General features: G+C 35.3%; 1 protein-coding gene across 1 annotated transcript; it reads left to right on the top strand.

Annotated features, from left to right (window-relative positions):
• Positions 1-65: 65 nt before the first annotated feature.
• On the top strand, positions 66-26,829 carry LOC102801806 (beta-alanyl-dopamine/carcinine hydrolase-like). Its single transcript, XM_006812223.3, has 9 exons — positions 66-407; positions 7,353-7,472; positions 8,191-8,388; positions 8,721-8,834; positions 9,712-9,937; positions 12,912-13,005; positions 13,537-13,698; positions 23,608-23,795; positions 24,940-26,829. Exons 2-9 carry the CDS (start codon positions 7,368-7,370, stop codon positions 25,047-25,049), a joined length of 1,197 nt encoding a protein of 398 aa, XP_006812286.2. The 5' UTR covers positions 66-407; positions 7,353-7,367; the 3' UTR covers positions 25,050-26,829.
• Positions 26,830-27,280: the final 451 nt, after the last annotated feature.

Below are 27,280 nucleotides of genomic sequence, written 5' to 3'. Positions count from 1 at the left end.
TATCTATAGATGACCTCAACGATGAACTTTAAATTATCACGTGATATCTGTCACGGTCAGATTAAAGGTTAACGGGTTTACAGAGCAGACTTACACGTATATATTGGAGTATTTCCAACCCTACAACTGATTAATTTGTTATAGTTCTTCACATATTCGGAACACGACAGCTCTGTCAGGTTTTGTGTTGTTATTCTCGCTTGTGCCGTCAACGCTATAGAACACATTTGTAGGCGCATTTTGGCTTGATTGCGTTCCCTATGGGGCACGTATTGATTAAGTGATCTCCACCGGTATGCGGGGTATCACGCGCTTGCAGGTTTAAATCGACACAGTGACCGTACACTGCGGCATTTGTTCACCGGGGGACTGCAAACTCAATTTCCTCCCAGCAGCCGTGTTACGAGGTAAGTCCCTTTACAAGAGCGAAACTAACATCGAAAGGCTAAAGGTTGTGTACTGCTATTGGCATGATACGTTTACCATGCAGCGCACTCAACCAACATACAATATATACTGACAGATAACTGATAATTAAATAGCGGGATAGACGATGCAAGTTCCGTAATCCGATTCCCAAATAATGATAATCTAGTATTAATCTCACCAAGAAAAACAACTCAACTATACACTATTTTTAGAGAGCTATCGCATTCGCGTATGTCAATGTTAATACTACAAGTAGGGCAAAGCTCCCAATTACAGATCATGGTTATTGTTATTTCGCGTGTGGGATTTCAACTGCTTATTCATGTACGGCTTCTCTTTAATAATTGGCGACGTAGTTAACAACGATCATTTATGGTATGTGTACATGACTAGACCTCGGATTACAATACAAAGAATGTGATAATGATATAGACCTTATGGTGAAATCAGGGTTACTAAACCGTTTTGAAATGTGCGTGTAATGCGATGACTTAATTGGAAATCAAAACCGAATTTGGGGTTGAAACTATTATTACTAGACTTGTCTGTGTTGTGACTACTAGTATAATGATGTGTTCTTAACCATGACACAGCCATTACTCTACAATGACTGAGGGTATTGTACTGTAAAGACAAAACATGAATTGCACAGACAAAACAAACAAGACAGTATGTGTAACTATTAAACAAAAAATAACTATTACAGACCCTCTTTAAAACCCTTTTTTTTTAATTTATTTAATTTTGTATATTGTATTTTTTAAATATTTGACCAATGCATATTGTTGTAAAGTTATTTTGTCTTTCCTCTTTCTGGTTTGTTTTGTTATCACATTCAAATAAGGTTTTTTTGCTGTATATAATACATCTAGGATGAAGTGAAAATTATTTTTTTGCAAAGTCCATTTTTGTTCTATGTGTGGTTTTCTACTACCTAAGTCAATTTCGAAACTATAGGCACTGTCAAAAGTCTCCTCATTTGTGTATTGTTTTATTTCATTTACCGATTTTTTTCCGAGTTGAAAGTGTTATTACTGGACTTGTCTTGATTGCGACTATAATATTCTTAACCACTACACAGCCACACCAAGTAAACATTTGTTTATTTTTGTCAGATATCCATGTATATAGAGTCCCAGGTGTGTCACCTGGGTAATCATTTATAGTGGAGCTAAATTTTACTGACTTTAATAATGAATCACATCCCAGGAATTACATGCATGTATTTGTTCATACCATGTCTGTTTGTCTACCACAGCTGTCTCATTCCAGAAATCATGTGGTTATATGCTGTAGCCTGGTGGTACAAGATCAAATTACCAACATAATTACTTGGATTACCGTTATTAATAACATGAGGTTATTACGAGGATACCTCAAAGTATGCACGAAGACAGTACAGCAGGTGTACTGTCTGAGAGCATACTTTGAGGTAATCTCGTAATAACCGTATTATTATTATTATACATCTTTTCCTTCCAAAGATACACCATGGGAATGCCAAAATTCAAAATGTTTAGAACAGAATCAGAGAACTTATTTGTGTGTTTGTTTTTATTATTAGAGGATGCTTACGCGTGTAATCATTCTCTATTCCATATTTGGAATTCGCATTTTCTAATATGGTAGGGTGAAAATACCCCATAAAATACCGCAAAATTACGGCACGCTGTAACTTATGGCGTTACGATGTCAGATGTATAATAATAACTCGCAGGGTAACAAAGGTATTCCTTTCATCTTTATAAATATCATAATTCAAACTGAAACAAGAGGTTTATTATAAGACAACATAATAACAATGAAATGTTTTCAAATGAAGTCTTATAATTCATAAATATTCAAGGAGATGGAGGGAATGTTGCCAGAAATATTCTACACGATTTATTTTATCTAGCAATTCAATGTACCTGTGATGATTTCTAGAGATTTATCCATGCCTTCTTAATTGACTTCAAAAAAGACTTTGCTTCCAAGCTTTATAAAATGAAATCTCAGGAAAATTTTAGAAACAAAGCTATTTTGGGTCACATTACATGTATGTCATTTTAAGTTCTTAAAATAGGGCAAAAATGACATTTTTTGATGTAAAACCACACTTAACATGCACAAATTAAAATGAAAACTGATATGCATCTGTGTATTTTAGTGATACACCTCTGTAGTGAATTTCATAAAAAACTGACATGGCACACATTTTAGCTTGTTTTTGAACTGTAAACTATACTTAAAATGGACAGATTCAAAAACAAAATTAACGTATGTGCATCTGTACGTTTTAGTAATAGACTTTTATAGCGAATTTTGTGATAATTGATCTAAGTGTTTCAGAGTTGCAAGATGGTACACCTTTATAGAAGTTTTTGAAAGAAAAGTTGTTTTTTTACCATAAATGCCCCAAAATCCCCCTTTAATTACTGTGCTTTAATGTACATGAAAAAATACCTGTTTAAATAAAATTGGTTCATGCATGTCTGATTTAAGCCCGTGTTCTGGCATTGCCGTGCTTGGCAGTGGCTAAATCTTGGACTTATTTCATAATAAATTCTGTAAATGTCTGCTCAGAGTTAACTGCAAGGCCTTAAAGGCCCAGGTATACTATAAATACGCCCCTAAACAATAGGGATTATTTCCTTGCTTGTCACGCTGTAGTAAACAGCTCCGGTAAAAACGCATTTTCTCGAACTTACAGGTCTATTATGTCGTGCCAAAGTGGATGCATGTGACCATGAATATCACAGCAGTGACTGTGTGTAGTATTTATGACAATAAATAGTGTATAAATGATATCTTCAATTCTCTAATTTAAGTGAATATTTTTGTAATTTTTGGTAAAAGGTTATACTTTCGACTTTTTGTTGAAAACCGCAAGTCCGCTTGCTTTGATACTATACATATAGGTACTACATGTGGACCTCTCTCAGACTTCTCCATTTTGTGATGATATCTTCAATTCTCTAATTTAAGTGAATATTTTTGTCATTTTTGGTAAAAAGTTATATTTTCGAATTCTTGTTGAAAACATCAAGTCCGATTGCTTTGATACTATACATATTGTTCATTTTCTAATGATATCTTCAGTTCTTTTATTGAAATGTGCATTGCTAACAGCGAAGCTATCTCAGCCGACAGGATGCTTGTTATTATTTTCATTACGGAAATGTGCTCATAAAACATGTGTTATACCATAAACCATAAACAACAACAAAGCCAACAGTTTCCCTAACATCACTGATAATGGTATTCTGTTCAACAATTAAAATTATTACATTTGAAGTGATCTACAGTTGTCCTGTGAGTGCTAGCACAATGTTGCACTCATAAAAACATGTCTGGTTCTTAGGCGTAACTCATATGTTATTTGTTTTTTGTTGTTTATTAACACTGAGCTGTGTAAATAGATTAGTCTGATTCATTTTCTGTTAAATCCACAACTTACAGTACTGGTGAGATGATATCAATGATATTAACTAAATCTGCATAGGTTTTGTTACGTATCGGTACCTCAATTTTATTTATTTGTTTATTTTTAGTGTTGTGCAGGTAATAATAACAGTCAAAGGATTAACTGCTTAGATACTTAATGAGAACGTCTAAATGTCACAACCTTTTTGTTCAGTGACCCACTACATGTATACAATATACAAAAGGGAACTTGTCTGCCCTGTATAAAAGCCATATCTCGTATACTAATAATACGATAGCTACTAAAGTGAGACCCACAATTAGGATAACTACAAGTCTTGTGATATAGAAGCGTATGTTAATTCACAATTTTATGCTGTTCCAGTTTCTTGCTGCACCCCCTGTATTTATGATTCTGGATTTTCTATGAAGCCTAACAACATTTCTTGTACTTTTATTAACGAAATGTGACAAGGTATATACGTTTATGAATATTTATAAAATTCAATGGTAGTTGAATCCAACCAGTTCATCAGTGACATTGACGTTATTTGATGACCTTCCATTGGTATGTTATGTTGGTGAATAGAAACCTCTCATTTCAGTTTGAATTGGGAAATTTATAAATATTTAAAAAAAAAATTTAAAGCAATGGGTTTGTTACACGTTTCTTTTTTTTATACACCTTGTACGTGCTATAACTTTATAACACTCTACATGTGTTTATCTTCTCCCACCACACACAATTGACACTTGTACACACACACGTACATGCCATCTTTGTAATAACACACATTGGATTAACTTTTGATATAGTTGTATTATGTTTGGATTAAAACACAACTCTATATAGGGCTGCGTTTTAATTAGATTTTATTACAATGCTATTCAACATAAAATTCTGTTTTAATTAAATAAAACTAGAATACTAGTATCCTGTGACTTAACATAGACACAATTGTGAAGCTTAGATTTAGTAAAGGGGGTAGGTATTGTACAATTATATTAATATTAATATAAATTCAAATTAAATTTGATTAAATAATAATATAAATTATGAAAATAGTGACAGTTGTGATTTGGTAGGTCTGTCATCACCTAGTAGGTATAAAGTTAAATGAATGAATTCATAACGTTGAAACCACAAACACACATGCACAGACACACACATGCACACACCATCCCTTAGTACCTTCCATGCACACACACAGTGACCAAACATGCCCTCATTGTAGATCACAGCTTTTTGCTCCACCTGCAAGAGGTTTATGTTAGCAGGGCAGTATGTCAATAATTAAATGGTGTATCTAGGGTATCTAGCCATGTGCTTTATTTAATGTAAGATCTCATAACACTTGTGTTGCTGATAAGTGTACAAGTCTAGGACTATGCTATCGTAGACTTTGCCATGTTGTACCAATTTACATTGTAACTATGGTAACAGATATTTAAATAGAGTTTGTTTCAATTACGTCACTAAGCATTACATTATTTAATTAATTATTCATTAGTACATTTGATTAGGACAAACAAATGAGTACACAAAAACTTAAATAACAGCAAAGTACTGCAGTTTGGGTTAAATAAAGTCTTCATCATCCACACTTGTCCTTGTTTGATTTCTTTCACATGCTTTACCACGTACTATGGTTGTGACAATACTATTTTCATTAGGATCTTGTAATCGTGACATATGCTGTAAGGGTCCCTTGTAACATAAATGTGTGTTTATTTTTTGAAATATCACATGCACAATATCTTGATCTAAATAACAAGACACATTCATAGATTCTCAACTGTGGATTAAAATATGTGAAAGGATTGGTGTAATAATTACAATAAATTTGTTAAACTAAAATAGAATCGAAGCGATTGTTGTTTTCACAACACATTTATTAAAGGTGGTGGTTGTAGCCAATTTACAACATCATTTAGTCACATGACCCATGACCTATGGTCATGTGGCAGGGCAAAGTTCACATGTACAGAGACAACTGATGGAAATGTTTGAAGACACCAAAAGCTTCTCTCTTACAATTTGACTCTGAAAGGTGACTTTTATCTCTTAATTCACATCAATCTGTACATAGAATTGACACCACCATATGAATTCAACCATAAAACTTACTGTAAACACTATGGCAGTTCCATGTTATGAATTGAAATGATGAGACTGTGGATGCGTGGTTTGACAATCCTGATGATATGTCTGCTGAATATATATTAATGAAAGTCAAACAAATAATGAATACAGCACTGTTGTGATGATGATATAAGATAGATAGGTAACAGCTTTATTACAACCGTGTAGAAAATTTTACATTTCTAATTTGGTGTTTAAAATGTAATGAAGTTAATAATGAATAACTAAAAAAAAGTAAGTAGGCGAATTTATTGTAATGATAATGAAGATAAAATGTTACAATGTATCTAGTTATTATATATCTTTATATCTACTTTCTTGTTCTTTGTACTTGTCCTCTTTCTACATCCTGTTGTATTGATACTGATCCATTTTCATTATTCCTAAAATCACTTCCTTATTATTGTCACAGTATTCTCCTCACCCTATGATAACTATGTTATAAATAAAAAGTGCAAAGACCGAACTAAAATATTTTCTGTGAGTGGGGTAATCATGTATATTGTCAGCGGTTGCCGTGATTCAGCTCTTAAATATTTAATAGATCTTTATCTTGACGCCGCATACCTTATGTTGCTGTACCTTTTCATGTGTGAATATGGCAAACAAAACTATTTCTGTAAAATCTGCATTAGCTAGGAGCTGTGGTTTCTAGTAAAACGATACAATACAACAGAGGGGATACAGCTTCTATTAGAGCATTCATAAATACGAAAAATTATGAATTTTTATTCTCAATTGTTCAGAAAGAATAGGTGTAACTCTATTAGGGTTGCGGTTTTTAATACAGATTTTACGGGGGTGATCATTTTTGCATTCAATGTGTCCTTTAAGCTGATATGCACCACCCACACGCACACACACACACACACACACACACAGTTTTTTGTGACAGAACTAGTTACAATTCTTTCCTGTCACACCAAATATACACTTTGATATATAATAATCTTGAAAAACATTCTAATATATGTATAGAATTTGTGAATTGGTCAAAAGAAATTTCCATTTCATGAGAAAATTAGGTGTGTGGCACAGCAGTTCAGTTTGTGTCTTCAGAAGTTCTCTATACAATCAGCAGTCGCAAGCTGACCTAAATTGAGTTTTTGGGATTTTGACTCAATATCTCTACAGAATCTGTTTTATTAGAGAGCACATTTTGCAATCTAACAGCTTGTACATGGCTTTTTTGTTTGCATACATTCAATTCAATTTAAAAAAAAGTTAAAAATTAATAACAATATGAAATATCCAAATAATTTATATTATTTACATTGTGACTGTGGTCTTTGACTTTTGTACTGCCAAGTTAAATGTCAAGCCTATATTTAGATCATATATAATGAACCCTTTCTGACGTGTATCTCTCTTGCAGACACGTTCAGTATATATGGAAGAACTGGATAGTATATCCATGGCAACCCCATCATGCCCCTTCATTATGCCAAAAGTCGTCCACGTCACTGGAACATTTTACGAAGTGGGATATCAAATTGTAAGTTGACGATTCAAATGTGAACATGTCATGTATGAAATAAAACCAATGATTTGATCAGACTTGTATGTATATGCAGGGAAGATCTCATCTGGCATCTTCTTTTTTTAGGTTACTGCTTCTAGTTCTATCATCATGTTCTCTTCTGCTTCTCCATCTGGTTTGAATCTTAGTCATAAAGGCATTTGAAACCATAGTCAACTTTCATCACTTTTCACAACATTTTTTTTTTTTCATATTTGTTCAAAAATGTTGATCAAGAACTGTAGCCAAGAGAAATTATTGATTTCAAAATTATCAAAAATTTTTTAGAAAAATACAAAATTATGACACTCAAAGGATTAAATATTTTATGTTACTCTCCTCAGAAATTGTAGCAAGTATTTTTGGTAAAACTTTAATAAGAGTTTTTATGTTTTCATTGATCAGCTAATGATGTCAGGTTTAAAATTGAGTGAGTGGAGTGGATGAAATTTCTCAAAATAACCTGAGGTTTCTTAGGACCTGACAAGAATAAGTGAAATTTTCTCACCGACACCTGTATCTGCTACAAATTTTGCTTAAAAAAATGGCTGCCAGTCATCCATCTTTGATTGAATCCAATATTGCATTTTCATTGTACATGTGTAGAAAGTATGCACCAAATGCAAATGCACACAAGTCTCAATCTGAGCAGGTATTGATAAAAACAAAGAATTATTTAATAATTTATTTGCAGGGCGTTATTTTTCGTGAGAGGATCTCCAACTTCTTTGCTGACCTGACCTTGGTACAAGAAATACTCTTACCATTCTCTGAAACTGAGAAAGGTTCTGAGATTTACGAGGACTATCTTAAAGCAGCAAAGACAGTGTTTCCTCAGTATGTACAAGAAATGCAAGGAATGTCCGATGCCACTGATGTACCATTCAAACAGGTACCCCGTCTTCATTACATATTCATAGAAAAATACATAAAAATGTGCTATATTTTGAATCCAAATTGTGGCGAAATGGTAGCATTAAAGTCATCAACGATAAGGTTTATTTTATCTGACCTGTACTGACACTAACTTCAAAACTATAATTTATAAAAGCAATTTATCATTATTATTATGTTGAAAGTGTAGCTGCTGTATTATTGGTGGTATTAGCCTGGTTGAAAAACCCCATATGCTTTTCTTGATAAAACATAAGTTTATAGTGACTATTATATTCATTCCTCGAATTTTAATATTCAGTTGCTTTATTTTCTGTATTCTATCAACAGGTGTTTCTTCTTCACATAAGCCATGAGTTAATGTTGCTAGGGCAGGGTGGTCCTGCAATTCTAGGCTGTATGAATATATTAGTGAATTACGAAGAAGAGTCTGGGGCACGGCAGGTAAATTGTTAATTAATGGATAATATTGGATTGCTGTGATCACATGTTTCCTGTTGGAATAATTCTAAATGTTTGTTGTATAGCATAGAATAGTGTCTTTGGAGAACAGTGACATTAAATAAGTTTGTCCGGGTGCTATCAAAGTTTCAAAATCAAACAATGAGAAAATATAGAGAACAAAATGATAATATTTAAGCAAAGTAATGTAATGTACTGTACTGGTGTAACAGGTTTTGATTATGGGGGACAACATTTTAGCTCACTTAACAGGTGGATGTTTTGCAGTATGAGCTCTCTTTCTATGTCTTTAAATACATTGACCAAATATAAAATAATGTATTTGATGTTTTTATGTTTTGATGAGTTCATTTTAGTGTTTTCTTACAGAGGGTTAACTGATAAATTTTACCTGCGTTTTTCTGTTTTATTGTTTCCATGCACTTTGGCCTCCATTGACATCTATAATACATTAAAATATGACCCTTGACCCTTTGAAGATCAACTGAAAGTCAACTTTGTTTCCTATGACAAATAAACCTACATAATGTTTTTCTTTAATTTTATGTTCATTTGATCCAAAATAAATTAAAAACTTGATGAAAAATACATAAAAATTTGCAAAATTTTGACCCAAAATTTTGGCGGAAACCATTTTGACATTCAACATGTTAATGCTTACCAGTATCAAGTTAGTAATGTTGTATGAAACGCATTTTTTTTTCAATGTATATAAAACTCACTTTAAAAATTAATTAAAATTTTTTCAAATAATTCAGCCATCATGAAGAAAAATTATTTACTCATGATGAATTAATTAATTGAAGAATAGTTTGAATAACACATTACCATAAATAATTACTCTACACATGTTTATTAGGTGCTGATTGGACGTAATGAAGATGCCCCCACAGTAATGAAGGAACATGCTTACATACTGGAGGCAGAAATCAGCGAACCTGATAAGCCTTGGCGTAATGAAAATTTCACTGCATATACGTACCTAGGTATGATACCTGGACTGTGCTATGGTTTTAACTCGCATGGTTTGGCATTCTCAGCCACTGCCGTCTTCCCTCAGAACGTACTGACAGGAGTCACATCACGTATGTTAAGTTCAATAGATTTATAACAAAATCTGATTTAAAAGTGTCAATTATATATGAATTGTATATAAACACACAATGTCTTTTATGTATCCTAATATTCTGTGTGTGACCCGTAGTGAACATGACATGTTTATACATGACATTTAATTCAATGCAAAAGATTGTGTTCGATGTAAACCATGGAAAACGTTCAAATGTGACGTCTGCAATCTCTATTGTGTCAATGTCGGTGACGTTTAGTTTATCCCAGATACATATGTGTTTTTGGAATTAATGCAGGTAATACAGAAATGGTAAATTATATTGCTTCAATGCAAGATTTCTAATAATATAGTATCTAAGGTAACATGATACAAACATGATCAAAGAAAGCTTAGAAAGAACTCCCGTGTGCTGAGAGTATTAAAGACACATTAAAAATTAATTCAAAATTACTTGTACATGAGATATTGATAGAAAAGCTGAAAACTAATTATGTACATCAGGTAACTAATATGAACAGAACAGAACAAAAAAATTATGAATTATTATGCTAATTAGAGAATTAATATGAACAAATTTTAACCCCAAATTAATCAGGCCTGTCTATTGTCCTAGAGCATTTATGTACCAAATTTTATTCAAATGTGATGATCAGTAATTGAGATATCAGTGTTAATTAATTTAGTTAATTAGGAGATTAATAAGCATAAATATTTACCAAAAACTAATTGGGTTTCTGCATAGTTCTCTTTAAAAGTTTCATTAAAATCCAATTTGTGGTTCTTTATATATCAGTGGAACATTATGCAAATTAGGTAATTAATATCCAATTAAAACTAATTAGGTCTCTGCATAATCCTAGAAGATCTATGTAGCAAGTCTCATTGAAATATGATGATTACTACTTGATATATCAAAAGCTGAAAATTAATTAATTATGCAAATTAGATAATTAATATGTACTCATATTACCCTAAAAACTATCAGGTTTGTGCAGTGTTCTATGACATCTATGTACCAAGTGTCATTGAAATGTGATGATTACTACTTGAAATATCAAAAGCTGAAAATTAATTAATTATGCAAATTAGCTAATTAATATATACTGATATTAGCCTAAAACTATCAGGTCTGTGCAGTGTCCTATGATGTCTATGTACCAAATTTCATTGAAATGTGATGATTACTACTTGAAATATCAAAAGCTGAAATATAATTAATTATACTAATTAGGTAATTAATATGTACTCGTATTACCCTAAAAACTATCAGGTCTGTGCAGTGTCCTATGACATCTATGTACCAAGTGTCATTGAAATGTGATGATTAGTACTTGAAATATCAAAAGCTGAAAATTAATTAATTATGCAAATTAGGTAATTAATATGTACTCATATTACCCTAAAAACTATCAGGTCTGTGCAGTGTCCTATGACATCTATGTACCAAGTTTCATTGAAATGTGACAATTACTACTTGAAATATCAAAAGCTGAAAATTAATTAATTATGCTAATTAGGTAATTAATATCTACTGATATTACCCTAAAAACTTTCAGGTTTGTGCAGTGTCCTATGACATCTATGTACCAAGTTTTATTGAAATGTGATGATTAGTACTTGAGATATCAGTGGAAAAGCCAAAAATTGATTAATCATTATGCAAATTAGGTAATTAATATTGCACAGATTTTTACCCAAAACTAATCAAATCTGCACTTTAGTTTGGAGCATCTGTGTGCCAAGTTTCATCAAAATCCAATGAGTGGTTCTTTAGATATCAGTGGAACAGTCATGAAACAGCCAAAAATCAGCTAATTATCATGCAAATTAGGTAATTAATATGCATGGATTTTTACCAAAACCTAATCAAATCTGCGCATTGGTCCAGAGCATCTATGCACCAAGTTTCATCAAAAACTGATGTATGGTTCTTGAGATATCAGTGGAACAGACGGACACACATACACACACACATACACACATACACACATACACACATACAGACAAACTAACTGCAAAGACTCCCTTTTTGTGCTTCGCATACCATAGACCTTTGAACATTATATAATTATTATACATTATATAAAGTCATTAAAGTTTTCTTTAGTCATGCAATTCTTTTGACGTAACTTCTTTTGAGGTGCTTTGTTATGTACTTTATAAAGGCATGGTAATAATTTACATATGTACACACATCAAAACACGCACCTCCAACACATCAACCATTTCTACCACAAGACAGGTACGAAAATCCCACTTATGTATGCGTATTATTTTGATTCAAAATGAATTAGTTGCCTACTGGGGGCGCTCTTTCATCATGTGCTTTGATTGTTCAATTGTGTTGCAGTACTACAGTAATTATATCATGTTGGCTTTTATTTTGTTTTTCTTTTGAGCTCATGAAGACCCATTAGCAGCTTATTCCCTGCTAAATTTCAAAATTTTCAACAATATATCGCTTGTGTGTATATGGAGTGAACTGGTCAAAATATACATGAGTTACTGCTTGTCCTTTGGGAGGGATGATGACTTAATACATAGACAAAAACATTAGTATAAAAGAAATTAATGCAGGGCAATTTGTAAACCAAAAAATAAGACCCTGCAACTAGCATAGTTATGAGATTCAGGACACGTCACGTCAAACTGTATAGACGTGTTTTCAGTGATATTGTGAACATTACAAACTTGTTAACTTGAGATCTTAATTTTTTTTTTTAGAAATATTGCAAATAAGCTATTGCCGTCATATAATCTGTACATATTAATTAGGTAATTTGCATAATAATTAACCAATTTAAGCACAATCATTACGCACTGTAAAATTTTCACTATTGCCACTGAAGGGCTGATTCAGTGAAAATTACAGTAGTTAGCAAGGATGAAGTAATGAGTTTTTTGTGTATGAAAACAATATTCTATTGTTCTCTGAATACTAATCATACTCAAGATGATGATATGTTCATTATATTTGTCTCTAATAGCTGTACACTTTGTGGCAAGGAAATTATTATCTTCACAGACAATGCAGGAAGCTATCGATTTACTCACTGAGAGTAACGCCGCATCTGGTATCAGGTACGACCATTTATAATCCATTAAACCTCATCTATAACTATAGTTATTCCCTGCCTAATATTGCAAACGAATAGTGTACCTCAATAAGTTTTGGGATGGGCAATATAATATATTATTATACATCTGTCAACACCATAAGTTACCGTGTGCCGGTACCGGTATGTTCCAAGATATTTTCATTCTACCATATCAGAGAATGTGAATTCCAATTATGGAATGATTAGGTGTGTAAGTGTCCTCTATTAATAAAAACAAACTTGGCTGCCACCAGAGTTTGACCGGATTCAACACAAAGAAGTTTGCTGATTCTGTTCTAAACATTTTGGATTTTGGCATTCCCATGATGTATCCTTGGAAGGAAAAGATGTATACAAATAAGGTTATTACGAGAATACCTCAAAGTATGCACTCAAACTGTACGCCATGCATCAACCTTCATTGCACACCGGTCGATACTCCCACTGTACTGCCTTTGTGCATACTTTGAGGTATTCTCGTAATAACCTCAATTTCATATGATATTTATTTCAGTGTAAACATAGGAACAACAAATTCAAATGATGTCAGCAAATTACCCCGAATTGTCAACGTTGAAATTGCACCAAAACAGGATAATCATGTATGTGATTGCAATATACATAAGGTAGACCGCAGCAACATTAGGGAAAACTACTTTTATTATCACCTTAATATGTAAGTATTGTTCTACCAATAGTTTTAATGAATTTTATCAGTTTGTTAATGTTTGTAATGTTTTTAAAAATTTGTTAATATAATACTCCGCTAAAATCATTTGTGTGGCACCAAGTCAATTACAAGCTATATGCACAAGTATAGACACATGGCTATGTACATGTAAACAGTACCTAGACACATGGCTATGCACATGTAAACAGTACCTAGACACATGGCTATGCACATGTAAACAGCACCTAGACAGCTGGTTATGCACATGTAAACAGTACCTAGACAGTTGGTTATGCACATGTAAACAGTACCTAGACACATGGCTATGCACATGTAAACAGCACCTAGACAGCTGGATATGCACATGTAAACAGCACCTAGACAGCTGGTTATGCACATGTAAACAGTACCTAGACAGCTGGTTATGCACATGTAAACAGTACCTAGACAGCTGGTTATGCACATGTAAACAGTACCTAGACAGCTGGTTATGCACATGTAAACAGTACCTAGACACATGGCTATGCACATGTAAACAGTACCTAGACACATGGCTATGCACATGTAAACAGCACCTAGACAGCTGGTTATGCACATGTAAACAGTACCTAGACAGTTGGTTATGCACATGTAAACAGTACCTAGACACATGGCTATGCACATGTAAACAGCACCTAGACAGCTGGATATGCACATGTAAACAACACCTAGACAGCTGGTTATGCACATGTAAACAGTGCCTAGACAGCTGGTTATGCACATGTAAACAGTACCTAGACAGCTGGTTATGTACATGTAAACAGTACCTAGACACATGGCTATGCACATGTAAACAGTACCTAGACACATGGCTATGCACATGTAAACAGCACCTAGACAGCTGGTTATGCACATGTAAACAGTACCTAGACAGTTGGTTATGCACATGTAAACAGTACCTAGACACATGGCTATGCACATGTAAACAGCACCTAGACAGCTGGATATGCACATGTAAACAGCACCTAGACAGCTGGTTATGCACATGTAAACAGTACCTAGACAGCTGGTTATACACATGTAAACAGTACCTAGACAGCTGGTTATGCACATGTAAACAGTACCTAGACAGCTGGTTATGCACATGTAAACAGTACCTAGACACATGGCTATGCACATGTAAACAGTACCTAGACACATGGCTATGCACATGTAAACAGCACCTAGACAGCTGGTTATGCACATGTAAACAGTACCTAGACAGTTGGTTATGCACATGTAAACAGTACCTAGACACATGGCTATGCACATGTAAACAGCACCTAGACAGCTGGATATGCACATGTAAACAACACCTAGACAGCTGGTTATGCACATGTAAACAGTGCCTAGACAGCTGGTTATGCACATGTAAACAGTACCTAGACAGCTGGTTATGTACATGTAAACAGTACCTAGACACATGGCTATGCACATGTAAACAGTACCTAGACACATGGCTATGCACATGTAAACAGCACCTAGACAGCTGGTTATGCACATGTAAACTGTACCTAGACAGTTGGTTATGCACATGTAAACAGTACCTAGACACATGGCTATGCACATTTAAACAGCACCTAGACAGCTGGATATGCACATGTAAACAGCACCTAGACAGCTGGTTATGCACATGTAAACAGTACCTAGACAGCTGGTTATGCACATGTAAACAGTACCTAGAGAGCTGGTTATGCACATGTAAACAGTACCTAGACACATGGCTATGCACATGTAAACAGCACCTAGACAGCTGGATATGCACATGTAAACAGCACCTAGACAGCTGGTTATGCACATGTAAACAGTACCTAGACAGCTGGTTATGCACATGTAAACAGTACCTAGAGAGCTGGTTATGCACATGTAAACAGTACCTAGACAATTGGTTATGTACATGTAAATATTACTTACACAGCTGGTTATGCACATGTAAACAGTACCTAGACAGCTGGTTATGCACATGTAAACAGTACCTAGACAGCTGGTTATGCACATGTAAACAGCACCTACACAGCTGGTTATGCACATGTAAACAGCACCTACACAGCTGGTTATGCACATGTAAACAGCACCTACACAGCTGGTTATGCACATGTAAACAGCACCTACACAGCTGGTTATGCACATGTAAACAGTACCTAGACAGCTGGTTATGCACATGTAAACAGTACCTAGACAGCTGGTTATGCACATGTAAACAGTACCTAGACACATGGCTATGCACATGTAAACAGTACCTAGACACATGGCTATGCACATGTAAACAGCACCTAGACAGCTGGTTATGCACATGTAAACAGTACCTAGACAGTTGGTTATGCACATGTAAACAGTACCTAGACACATGGCTATGCACATGTAAACAGCACCTAGACAGCTGGATATGCACATGTAAACAACACCTAGACAGCTGGTTATGCACATGTAAACAGTGCCTAGACAGCTGGTTATGCACATGTAAACAGTACCTAGACAGCTGGTTATGTACATGTAAACAATACCTAGACACATGGCTATGCACATGTAAACAGTACCTAGACACATGGCTATGCACATGTAAACAGCACCTAGACAGCTGGTTATGCACATGTAAACAGTACCTAGACAGTTGGTTATGCACATGTAAACAGTACCTAGACACATGGCTATGCACATGTAAACAGCACCTAGACAGCTGGATATGCACATGTAAACAGCACCTAGACAGCTGGTTATGCACATGTAAACAGTACCTAGACAGCTGGTTATGCACATGTAAACAGTACCTAGAGAGCTGGTTATGCACATGTAAACAGTACCTAGACACATGGCTATGCACATGTAAACAGCACCTAGACAGCTGGATATGCACATGTAAACAGCACCTAGACAGCTGGTTATGCACATGTAAACAGTACCTAGACAGCTGGTTATGCACATGTAAACAGTACCTAGAGAGCTGGTTATGCACATGTAAACAGTACCTAGACAATTGGTTATGTACATGTAAATATTACTTACACAGCTGGTTATGCACATGTAAACAGTACCTAGACAGCTGGTTATGCACATGTAAACAGTACCTAGACAGCTGGTTATGCACATGTAAACAGCACCTACACAGCTGGTTATGCACATGTAAACAGCACCTACACAGCTGGTTATGCACATGTAAACAGCACCTACACAGCTGGTTATGCACATGTGAACAGCACCTAGACAGCTGGTTATGCACATGTGAACAGCACCTAGACTGCTGGCTGTGCACATGTAAACAGTACCTAGACAGCAGGTTATGCACATGTAAACAGTACCTAGACAGTTGGTTATGCACATGTAAACAGTACCTAGACACATGGCTATGCACATGTAAACAGCACCTAGACAGCTGGATATGCACATGTAAACAGCACCTAGACAGCTGGTTATGCACATGTAAACAGTACCTAGACAGCTGGTTATGCACATGTAAACAGTACCTAGAGAGCTGGTTATGCACATGTAAACAGTACCTAGACACATGGCTATGCACATGTAAACAGCACCTAGACAGCTGGATATGCACATGTAAACAGCACCTAGACAGCTGGTTATGCACATGTAAACAGTACCTAGACAGCTGGTTATGCACATGTAAACAGTACCTAGAGAGCTGGTTATGCACATGTAAACAGTACCTAGACAATTGATTATGTACATGTAAATATTACTTACACAGCTGGTTATGCACATGTAAACAGTACCTAGACAGCTGGTTATGCACATGTAAACAGTACCTAGACAGCTGGTTATGCACATGTAAACAGCACCTACACAGCTGGTTATGCACATGTAAACAGTACCTAAACAGCTGGTTATGCACATGTAAACAGTACCTAGACAGCTGGTTATGCACATGTAAACAGTACCTAGACAGCTGGTTATGCACATGTAAACAGTACCTAAACAGCTGGTTATGCACATGTAAACAGTACCTAAACAGCTGGTTATGCACATGTAAACAGTACCTTGACAGCTGGATATGCACATGTAAACAGTACCTACACAGCTAGATATGCACATGTAAACAGTACCTACACAGCTGGATATGCACATGTAAAACAGTACCTAGACAGCTGGTTATGTACATGTAAACAGCACCTACACAGCTGGTTATGCACGTGTAAACAGTACCTTGACAGCTGGATATGCACATGTAAACAGCACCTACACAGCTGGTTATGCACATGTAAACAGTACCTAGACAGCTGGTTATGCACATGTAAACAGTACCTAGACAGCTGGTTATGCACATGTAAACAGTACCTAAACAGCTGGTTATGCACATGTAAACAGCACCTAGACAGCTGGATATGCACATGTAAACAGTACCTACACAGCTGGATATGTACATGTAAACAGCACCTACACAGCTGGCTATGTACATGTAAACAGTACCTTGACAGCTGGATATGCACATGTAAACAGTACCTACACAGCTAGATATGCACATGTAAACAGTACCTACACAGCTGGATATGCACATGTAAAACAGTACCTAGACAGCTGGTTATGTACATGTAAACAGCACCTACACAGCTGGTTATGCACATGTAAACAGTACCTTGACAGCTGGATATGCACATGTAAACAGCACCTACACAGCTGGTTATGCACATGTAAACAGTAGCTAGACAGCTGGTTATGCACATGTAAACAGCACCTAGACAGCTGGTTATGCACATGTAAACAGCACCTACACAGCTGGTTATGCACATGTAAACAGTACCTAGACAGCTGGTTATGCACATGTAAACAGTACCTAAACAGCTGGTTATGCACATGTAAACAGTACCTTGACAGCTGGTTATGCACATGTAAACAGCACCTAGACAGCTGGTTATGTACATGTAAACAATACCTAGACAGCTGGTTATGCACATGTAAACAATACCTAGACAGCTGGATATGCACATGTAAACAGCACCTACACAGCTGATTATGCACATGTAAACAGCACCTACACAGCTGGTTATACACATGTAAACAGTACTTAGACAGCTGGTTATGCACATGTAAACAGTACCTAGACAGCTGGTTATGCACATGTAAACAATACCTAGACAGCTGGTTATGCACATGTAAACAGCACATAGACAGCTGGATATGCACATGTAAACAGTACCTAGACAGCTGTTTATGCACATGTAAACAATACTTAGACAGCTGGTTATGCACATGTAAACAATACCTAGACAGCTGGCTATGCACATGTAAACAGTACCTACACAGCTGATTATGCACATGTAAACAGCACCTACACAGCTGGTTATGCACATGTAAACAGCACCTACACAGCTGGTTATGCACATGTAAACAGTACCTAGACAGCTGGTTATGCACATGTAAACAGTACCTAGACAGCTGGTTATGCACATGTAAACAGTACCTAGACAGCTGGTTATGCACATGTAAACAGCACATAGACAGCTGGATATGCACATGTAAACAGTACCTAGACAGCTGGTTATGCACATGTAAACAATACCTAGACAGCTGGTTATGCACATGTAAACAGCACATAGACAGCTGGTTATGCACATGTAAACAGCACATAGACAGCTGGTTATGCACATGTAAACAGCACATAGACAGCTGGATATGCACATGTAAACAGTACCTAGACAGCTGGTCCTGAAAATGTTAATTTTTACCTATGTGTAAGCTATCTGTATATATATATATATACGTGGACAGAGAAATTAAGACACTACTACATGAGTAAAGTTCACTCTACAGTACTGTTTCGTAAGGTACATGGAGTACCTCACTCATCAGGAGTTAAGACTTTATTAAATAAACCACCGAAACAGACTACGTTATAAGCGCTACTGATTTGCATAACAATGGAGTGTGTTTACGATATTAAAACTAGTTGTTGCATAGCAACGATTTGGCTCTGTGTCTACAGGAAGAAAAAAGCTCATTTCTTTTATTTAAACTACAGTAATGTGGTTGGAAAATTATAATATATTTCTCTCTAATACATAAGTTGCAACGTTTGCTTGAAGTATTGTATGGTGCAGCACGCGATAACACTCTCCATTTGATGTCGTAATCGATGTTATTGTCTTTTAATGACCAAGCGCATTTACTGAGCTCTGTTGCGTTTCTCAATGATTGGTTGCGTAGCGATGCAGTGTGCTTTCTGTACCGGGTTTTAAATTCATTTCCTGTTAGTCCCATATATGTTTCACACTTGTTGTCTTGCCGTCTGATATTAGCTTGGTAAACCAAGGCCGATTGTAAACAATTTCCGTCTAAGGGGCATTCAGATTTCTTACGGCAGTTACATAATCTGTTGATCTTGGTACTGGGTGTATTGGTGTTGGCCGCTGTAAGTTGTTGTTTGTTTTGATTGCAGATTATTTGCTTCACAAACGATTGTCATATCATTCATCAGACGAAAAACACTTTGATCTAGCTGCGCCACCCCACTAGACAGCTCTAAATCAAAGTGGATATGATTATCACCTCAAATTCAAACCCCCCACGGAAAGAAGAAGAACAAACAGACCTTGTAACAACATCCTCTGGTTTAACCCTCCCTTCAGTAAAAATGTCACTAACAGCGACAGGAGAAGATTCCTCACCCTGGTTGATAAATGTTTCCAACAGGGAAACAAACTCAGGAAAATTTTCAGCCGTAACACCATCAAATTGAGCTACAGTTGTACGAATAACGTGAAGCAAATAATCTGCAATCAAAACAAACAACAACTTACAGCAGCCAACACCAATACACCCAGTACCGAGATCAACAGATTATGTAACTGCCGTAAGAAATCTGGATGCCCCTTAGACGGAAATTGTTTACAATCGGCCTTGGTTTACCAAGCTAAACAAAAATAGAAAGAAAAAAAAAGAAAAAAAAAATAGTATGCCCATGTCGATTACCTGTCGGGCTATGAACATGGTTACAACCACAACTAATAATAACTATGGTATTAATAGAAATAAGCGTGTTAGCTGGTCAAAAATAACCGCTGATAAAATACAGCAATATACCCATAATAGCGAACTTTGTATGCAAAGGCTTAATATTCCCGTGGATGCATTGGCATGTACTGATATTAACTGTCAAAATTGAGATCATCATACTATGATACATGCGTATTATGATGACATTGTAAATTCACTTAAAAAAGCTACGAACATCACTTTTAGACATACGAACTCCTATAAGTGTTTTAAACCAGTACCTGGATGGAACGATATTGTTAAGGATGCTCACACCTTGGCCCGTGACTGTTTTTCGGTGTGGCGTACCGCAGGAAAACCGAGGCAGGGTTATATCTTTCAAATGATGACGTCATCGAGGGCGAAGTTTAAACTCGCACTGCGTAATTGTAAAAGATCACAGTCACAAATAATTGCTAACAAACTTGCGTATCACCTGCTAAATAAAGATGAACGTTCTTTTTGGAAAGAAATCACGACCCAACATGCCACATTCCTCCCATCCACGGTTGGTAGTGTGACAGGTGAATCCGATATTGTAAATATATGGGCTGACCACTTTGAATGTATACTGAACTCTGTTAAGTCTGATAAACATAAAACTGAAGTGCTGGACCATCTTAATAATCTGGATGAGGATATTATACATGTATTTAGCTCGGAAATTAACAACATAATAAAGAAACTTCCTCCTGAGAAATCGGGCGGTATCGACGGGATCTGTGCCGAGCATTTGAAATACGCCAGCCCTACACTGAGTGTACACTTGTCCATGTGTATTACAGGGATTTTAATTCATGGAACTACTCCGCAACATATGACAGATGTAATTTTAGTGCCAATAATTAAGAGCAAGAACGGTGACGTCACCAGCCCGGACAATTATCGTCCAATAGCAATAACATCAGTGTTGTCGAAAGTCTTGGAGCACGTACTGCTGGTGAGATGTGAATCCTACATTGAAACTATAGACAACCAATTTGGTTTTAAGAAGAAACACTCAACTGATTTGTCTATTCTTGTTCTCAAAGAAATAATTTGTCATTACAACACCATGGGAAGTAATATGTTTGTGTGTTTTCTTGATGCTTCCAAGGCCTTCGATAGAGTAAACCATTGGACATTATTTAAAAAAACTTGTGCACCGTAAAATCGCCCCATATATTACTCGGCTGTTAGTGAACTGGTATTGACACCAACATTACTGTGTTAGATGGGGAAACAACCTGTCACGTTTCTTTGAGGTCACTAACGGAGTTCGTCAAGGAGGTATTATGTCCCCGGCCCAGTTCAACCTTTATGTAGATGAGTTAGGTCGTGAATTAAATGAGCATGTATGTGGTTGTCAGGTTGGTGCTAAAACTGTAAATTGCGCCCTCTATCAAAGGCGCAAACTTTTGCATACATGTGAGCTATATGCTAACGATCATGATATTATTTATAACACTACGAAAACAAAGTGTATGTATTTTCCAAGTCGTCATAAACTGAGTAATATACCACCGATTTATCTATGTAGTCATAAATTAGAATTTGTTGAATTGTTTAACTACCTCGGTCACAAAATTACCTACGATCTTAAAGACAATATTGACATTGATCACCAGAGACGTTTGTTTTGTGTTCGTGCTAATCTCTTGTTGCCAAAATTTGTGAACTGTAGCACTGAGGTCAAGCAATTGCTTTTCAAAACTTACTGCTCTAGTTTTTATTGCTGTCAATTATGGTGTTGTTCTCGAAAGTCTACGCTTAATGCCATGAGGGTTTCCTATAACAATGCTTTCAGGAAATTTTTTGGATATCCACATGATTGTAGTGTCAGTACAATGTGTGTTGTTAATAGAGTACAAACATTCCCTTGTCTTAATAGAAAGCTAGTATCTTTATTCACTGAACGCGTTTATACATCTACAAATGGCATTGTCTCTGTAATATATAGTAGTGACATACATTGGAACTCACAGTTGGTGTGGTACTGGAATAATTTGATTTTTTGATTTTGTAGCATAAACCTAATGTCTGTTTTTTTTTTATTATAAACAGTAACTCTATTTCATTTTCTCTTTTTGTTCTGTAATTTACTTTATATGGACTCTGTCTGAAATAAATAATAATAATAATATCAGACGGCAAGACAACAACAAGTGTGAAACATATGTGGGACTAACAGGAAATGAATTTAAAACCCGGTACAGAAACCACACTGCATCGCTTTGCAACCAATCATTGAGAAACGCAACAGAGCTCAGTAAATATGCTTGGTCATTAAAAGACAATAACATCGATTACGACATCAAATGGAGAGTGTTATCGCGTGCTGCACCATACAATACTTCAAGCAAACGTTGCAACTTATGTATTAGAGAGAAATGTATTATAATTTTCCAACCACATTACTGTAGTTTAAATAAAAGAAATGAGCTTTTTTCTTCCTGTAGACACAGAGCCAAATCGTTGCTATGCAACAACTAGTTTTCATATCGTAAACACACTCCATTGTTATGCAAATCTGTAGCGCTTATAACGTAGTCTGTTTCAGTGGTTTATTTAATAAAGTCTTAACTCCTGATGAGTGAGGTACTCCATGTACCTTACGAAACAGTACTGTAGAGTGAACTTTACTCATGTAGTCGTGTCTTAATTTCTCTGTCCACGTATGTAAATCTGCTCTACAAACTCATCGTTTAGTATCGAGCACTCTCACCTGGAATAATCGACTACCTTCCTATATATATATATATATATATATATATATATATATATATATATATATATATATATATATACATACATATATACATGTCTTAACATTACATATGACCTTGTATTCACTCATTTGGTGCAACAAACGTAATATTTGCTTGATATCCTGGCATACTGTTCTATTATGAAAATATGAACACTATCATTTATCAGGTACAAACATGTCAAGTTGAAACATAAAGCAGACCAAAGCTCAATGGCTGGCACTGAGAGGGTGTCAAATTTACCAGTCCCTACAGATATAGAAGGTGTTCTCAATATCCTTGGTGATGAAGATGGTACCGATTTTCGTATTTACAAATCATATTCAGGGAAAGATGGATGCTCCACAATTTCAACCGGTCAGTTTATTTTTTTTTTTTTTCAACACAAACTGTTGTAGTATAGTGTGATATGTAAAAGTAACCATTGCCTCAAAATGCTCAGAACACAAACATCAACTACACAACAAGATGGATGATTAGAACAGATGCTCACATTGGGCATCTAATCACCTAGCAACATGTCATCTCTTAATGCACTTTACCACCTTTGCCTATACGGTTATACAATTGAAAAAGGGCAGGTAATGACACAATATCAATAATACAGAGTTATAAAAAGATAAGCAAAAGTTCAGGTATCTGTATTCTTGATCCCTGCTTCATGGAACTACAGTTTGATGACATTAGATTCATAGAGCCAACTATCTCCAATTGAGTTGCAGCAGTCCTTAAACAACAGCTTGTATACTTTGTTGATGAGGGTGCTCTATATACTGTACTGAACCATACAGTAACTATGATTTAAATGAAAGCACAAGTTATTTTTGACACAGAAGGCGCAGTTAACCGGGATTACCGTAATATCATTTTGATTTGAATACTGGATATCAAGGATGACTATTATTTCCAGTTACATAAACATTAACAATCACAAACGGGTGAAGGGGGTAAAGTATTGATTTTACCCACCACAAGTTTCCTTTAGTAATTAAAAGTTCAGTCATTGTAGCCAGAGTTCCTTCCTGATAACTTAATTGATATCTGATGATGGGAGTACCGATATTTACTATGGGTGATTTCAATGCACATCATTTGAGCACATCATCAGACTCAACACTGCTAGCACCAAAGTGAACTGAAAAGACAAATTTACGCCAAAATAAAGTCAAACGTGGATTGATTGACATCTTAGATCCCAAGGGTTTCAATACATCTTACTATCATGATCCAATCTTTGGAGTTTCAAAAATATTCCTCGCCCACATATAGATAAACATGCAGTGTCATGATATAGTAATTCAATAGACTGTGTAATATCTGCAATCTATTGGCAGGCAGGTACAATTCCTGCCATGACAACATGTCTCCATGACTACAATTTTAATGGGTCACATTGAGTGACTACTTTGTTCTGAATATTAGATCAACCTGAGAACAAGTATTATAAAGCAACTGCATTATGTACATAATCTTAAAATACTTCTTGTCTTTCCCTTGCCAGCACTCTTCGACCTGATTAACTGTACGCTGCTGATTTATCTAGAGAATCCAATGGTGAACAGACATCCACGGATAACGTTTTCAATTCCTCGCAAAAAGGATGGTACCTGATGACCATGCGTCAATTTCCATGCATATCGGTGCTTTTAAGAACAATATGTAGCTAATATATAATATTGTGTGTTTGTAACACTTCCTACAAAAACAATTTATTTCTGTTTGTAATTCGTTAAGAAGACGAAAATGATATTGATTTCAAGGATGTTCTGCTTGTGTTCATTTCTAAAAAATAGTGAATTGATACTATCCTAATTTTTCTAAATCACAATCATGTGTTTTAAGAAAAACTGCCCTCAAATGGTCAGATTTTCACAATCATGAAGAAAAAACGCTCTCAAATGGTCAGATTTTCACAATCATGTGACATGAAGAAAAACCTCAAATGGTCAGATTTTCACTATCATGTGACATGAAGAAAAAAACGCCCTCAAGTGGCCAGATTTTAACAATAATTAAAAAAAAACTCACTCAAATGGTCAGATTTTCACAATCAAACCTGTGAAAATCAAGAACCTCAGTGAATATAAAAAAACAAATAACTGACTTTTTGAACGAAAGCCAATTCAAATTGTTATTTGAATAATGTTGGGTTTGTTTTACATGTATATTATGCTGGTTGAGGTGACAAATAGTTGATTATTTGATTATTGTGACCGATAATCAAAAAATAAATTATTAAATTTGAAGTGGTTGTATGCTTAATTCATTTCAAACTATGCAATAATGGTAATTTATAATTAGGTCATCTTCTTCCAACATTTTCTCCAAAACAATTTCCAGAATGGGAGAGCTGTGTGATGCTGTAGTATGATTCCAAGTACTGGTTGTAATCTGCTAACATATGATGTAGATGCTGTGAGAGAATTTCCCTGATACAACTAACACGGGAATAAATCCTGTCATGTCATGTCAGAATCTAAAAGTTTCATTTGAAAGTACTGTTAATTTGAAATAAAAGTTTTTCATCTTTTGTTTTTTTTCAATTTCATATGTTACTGTGAGGTCTGACTTTACACAGTTTTATACATTTACTTATGCCACATATGAATATTTGACTTAAATCGATGAGGGGGCTAGGTATGGTATCTCGCTAGTTTCAATTCACACTATTGGATCTTAGTAATGTTATATTGATAATTAAAACCATTTCTTGATCTTTCAAATCCTCTCAAGGATAAGAATTGTTATATTAAATACCATAAGATGTAAGGAAAATACTTTCATTTTTTGTTTTTCTATGCTATCCTACTGAACTCTTTTAAACTGACACAAAGTTATGAAATGTTGCCATGTTTTCTTAAGTTCAGTTTCCAGAATATTGTAGGAGAAGAAATATTCCCTGGGTTCAATTTTAGCAGATTTGATATACCGGTATTCACTAGGTTATAAATTCACTGTTTTGTGACAAAAACAATACATTTTATTGTTAAATTTGAATATTCACTGGGTTTTACGTTAGCACATGTAGCAATTAGCGAAATAAGCAAAAAATAACACCCAGCTAATATTAAAGCCCTGTGGTGTAATTCTTCTCTGTAACCGCAGTCAACTGGCTCCAGGTTGTTTTGTAATACCGGTAAATGCAACTAATTTACCAATATTTACTATATGGGACCACTATCTTGACTCTTTATCAAACTTAACAAAGGATTCAAAATGGCCATTCCCTGATAGTATACATCTTTTGCATTTATCATACCACTACTAGCAGACCAGCTGACTGCTGCATCAGTATGTATGTCATGTGGTAACAGAGCTCATTTAGTCAATTCATACTTTTGCTTCCCAATTATACATCATGTTTTTTGTATTAAAAGGACAGTTTCTGTAACATTTGCTGTTTTCTGCCCATCATTTGTTCATACAACATTGATCTATTCAGCTTGTACGAGTCGAGTGTTACTGTCCGTGTTAAGGAGAATGTGATATTTAAGACAGAATCTTAAAACCTGTAAGTGGTACAGCATGAAACTCTGCATTTTACACTACACTACACTACACTACACTACACTACACCACACTACACTACACCATACCACACCACACTATACTATACAATATACAGTCATTAAATATGAAAATAAAATACAATTTTCACTGGCCCCTTAAATTAGCTGCTCATAATTGTGGATGTACAGGTATTTATATTTTGTGGACACAAATCTCAACTCAGTTTTGTGCCTAATCTGTCACACAAATCATATGGACATTCAGAACCATGTTTATTTAGTATGGAATAACACTGCAACCATTTACAATTATTATAAAACAAATTGGGTTTT

Source organism: Saccoglossus kowalevskii, chromosome 6, assembly GCF_978046115.1.
Source record: "Saccoglossus kowalevskii chromosome 6, keSacKowa6.1, whole genome shotgun sequence".
Taxonomy (NCBI): domain Eukaryota; kingdom Metazoa; phylum Hemichordata; class Enteropneusta; family Harrimaniidae; genus Saccoglossus; species Saccoglossus kowalevskii.
This window is presented reverse-complemented; position numbering and strand designations above follow the sequence as displayed.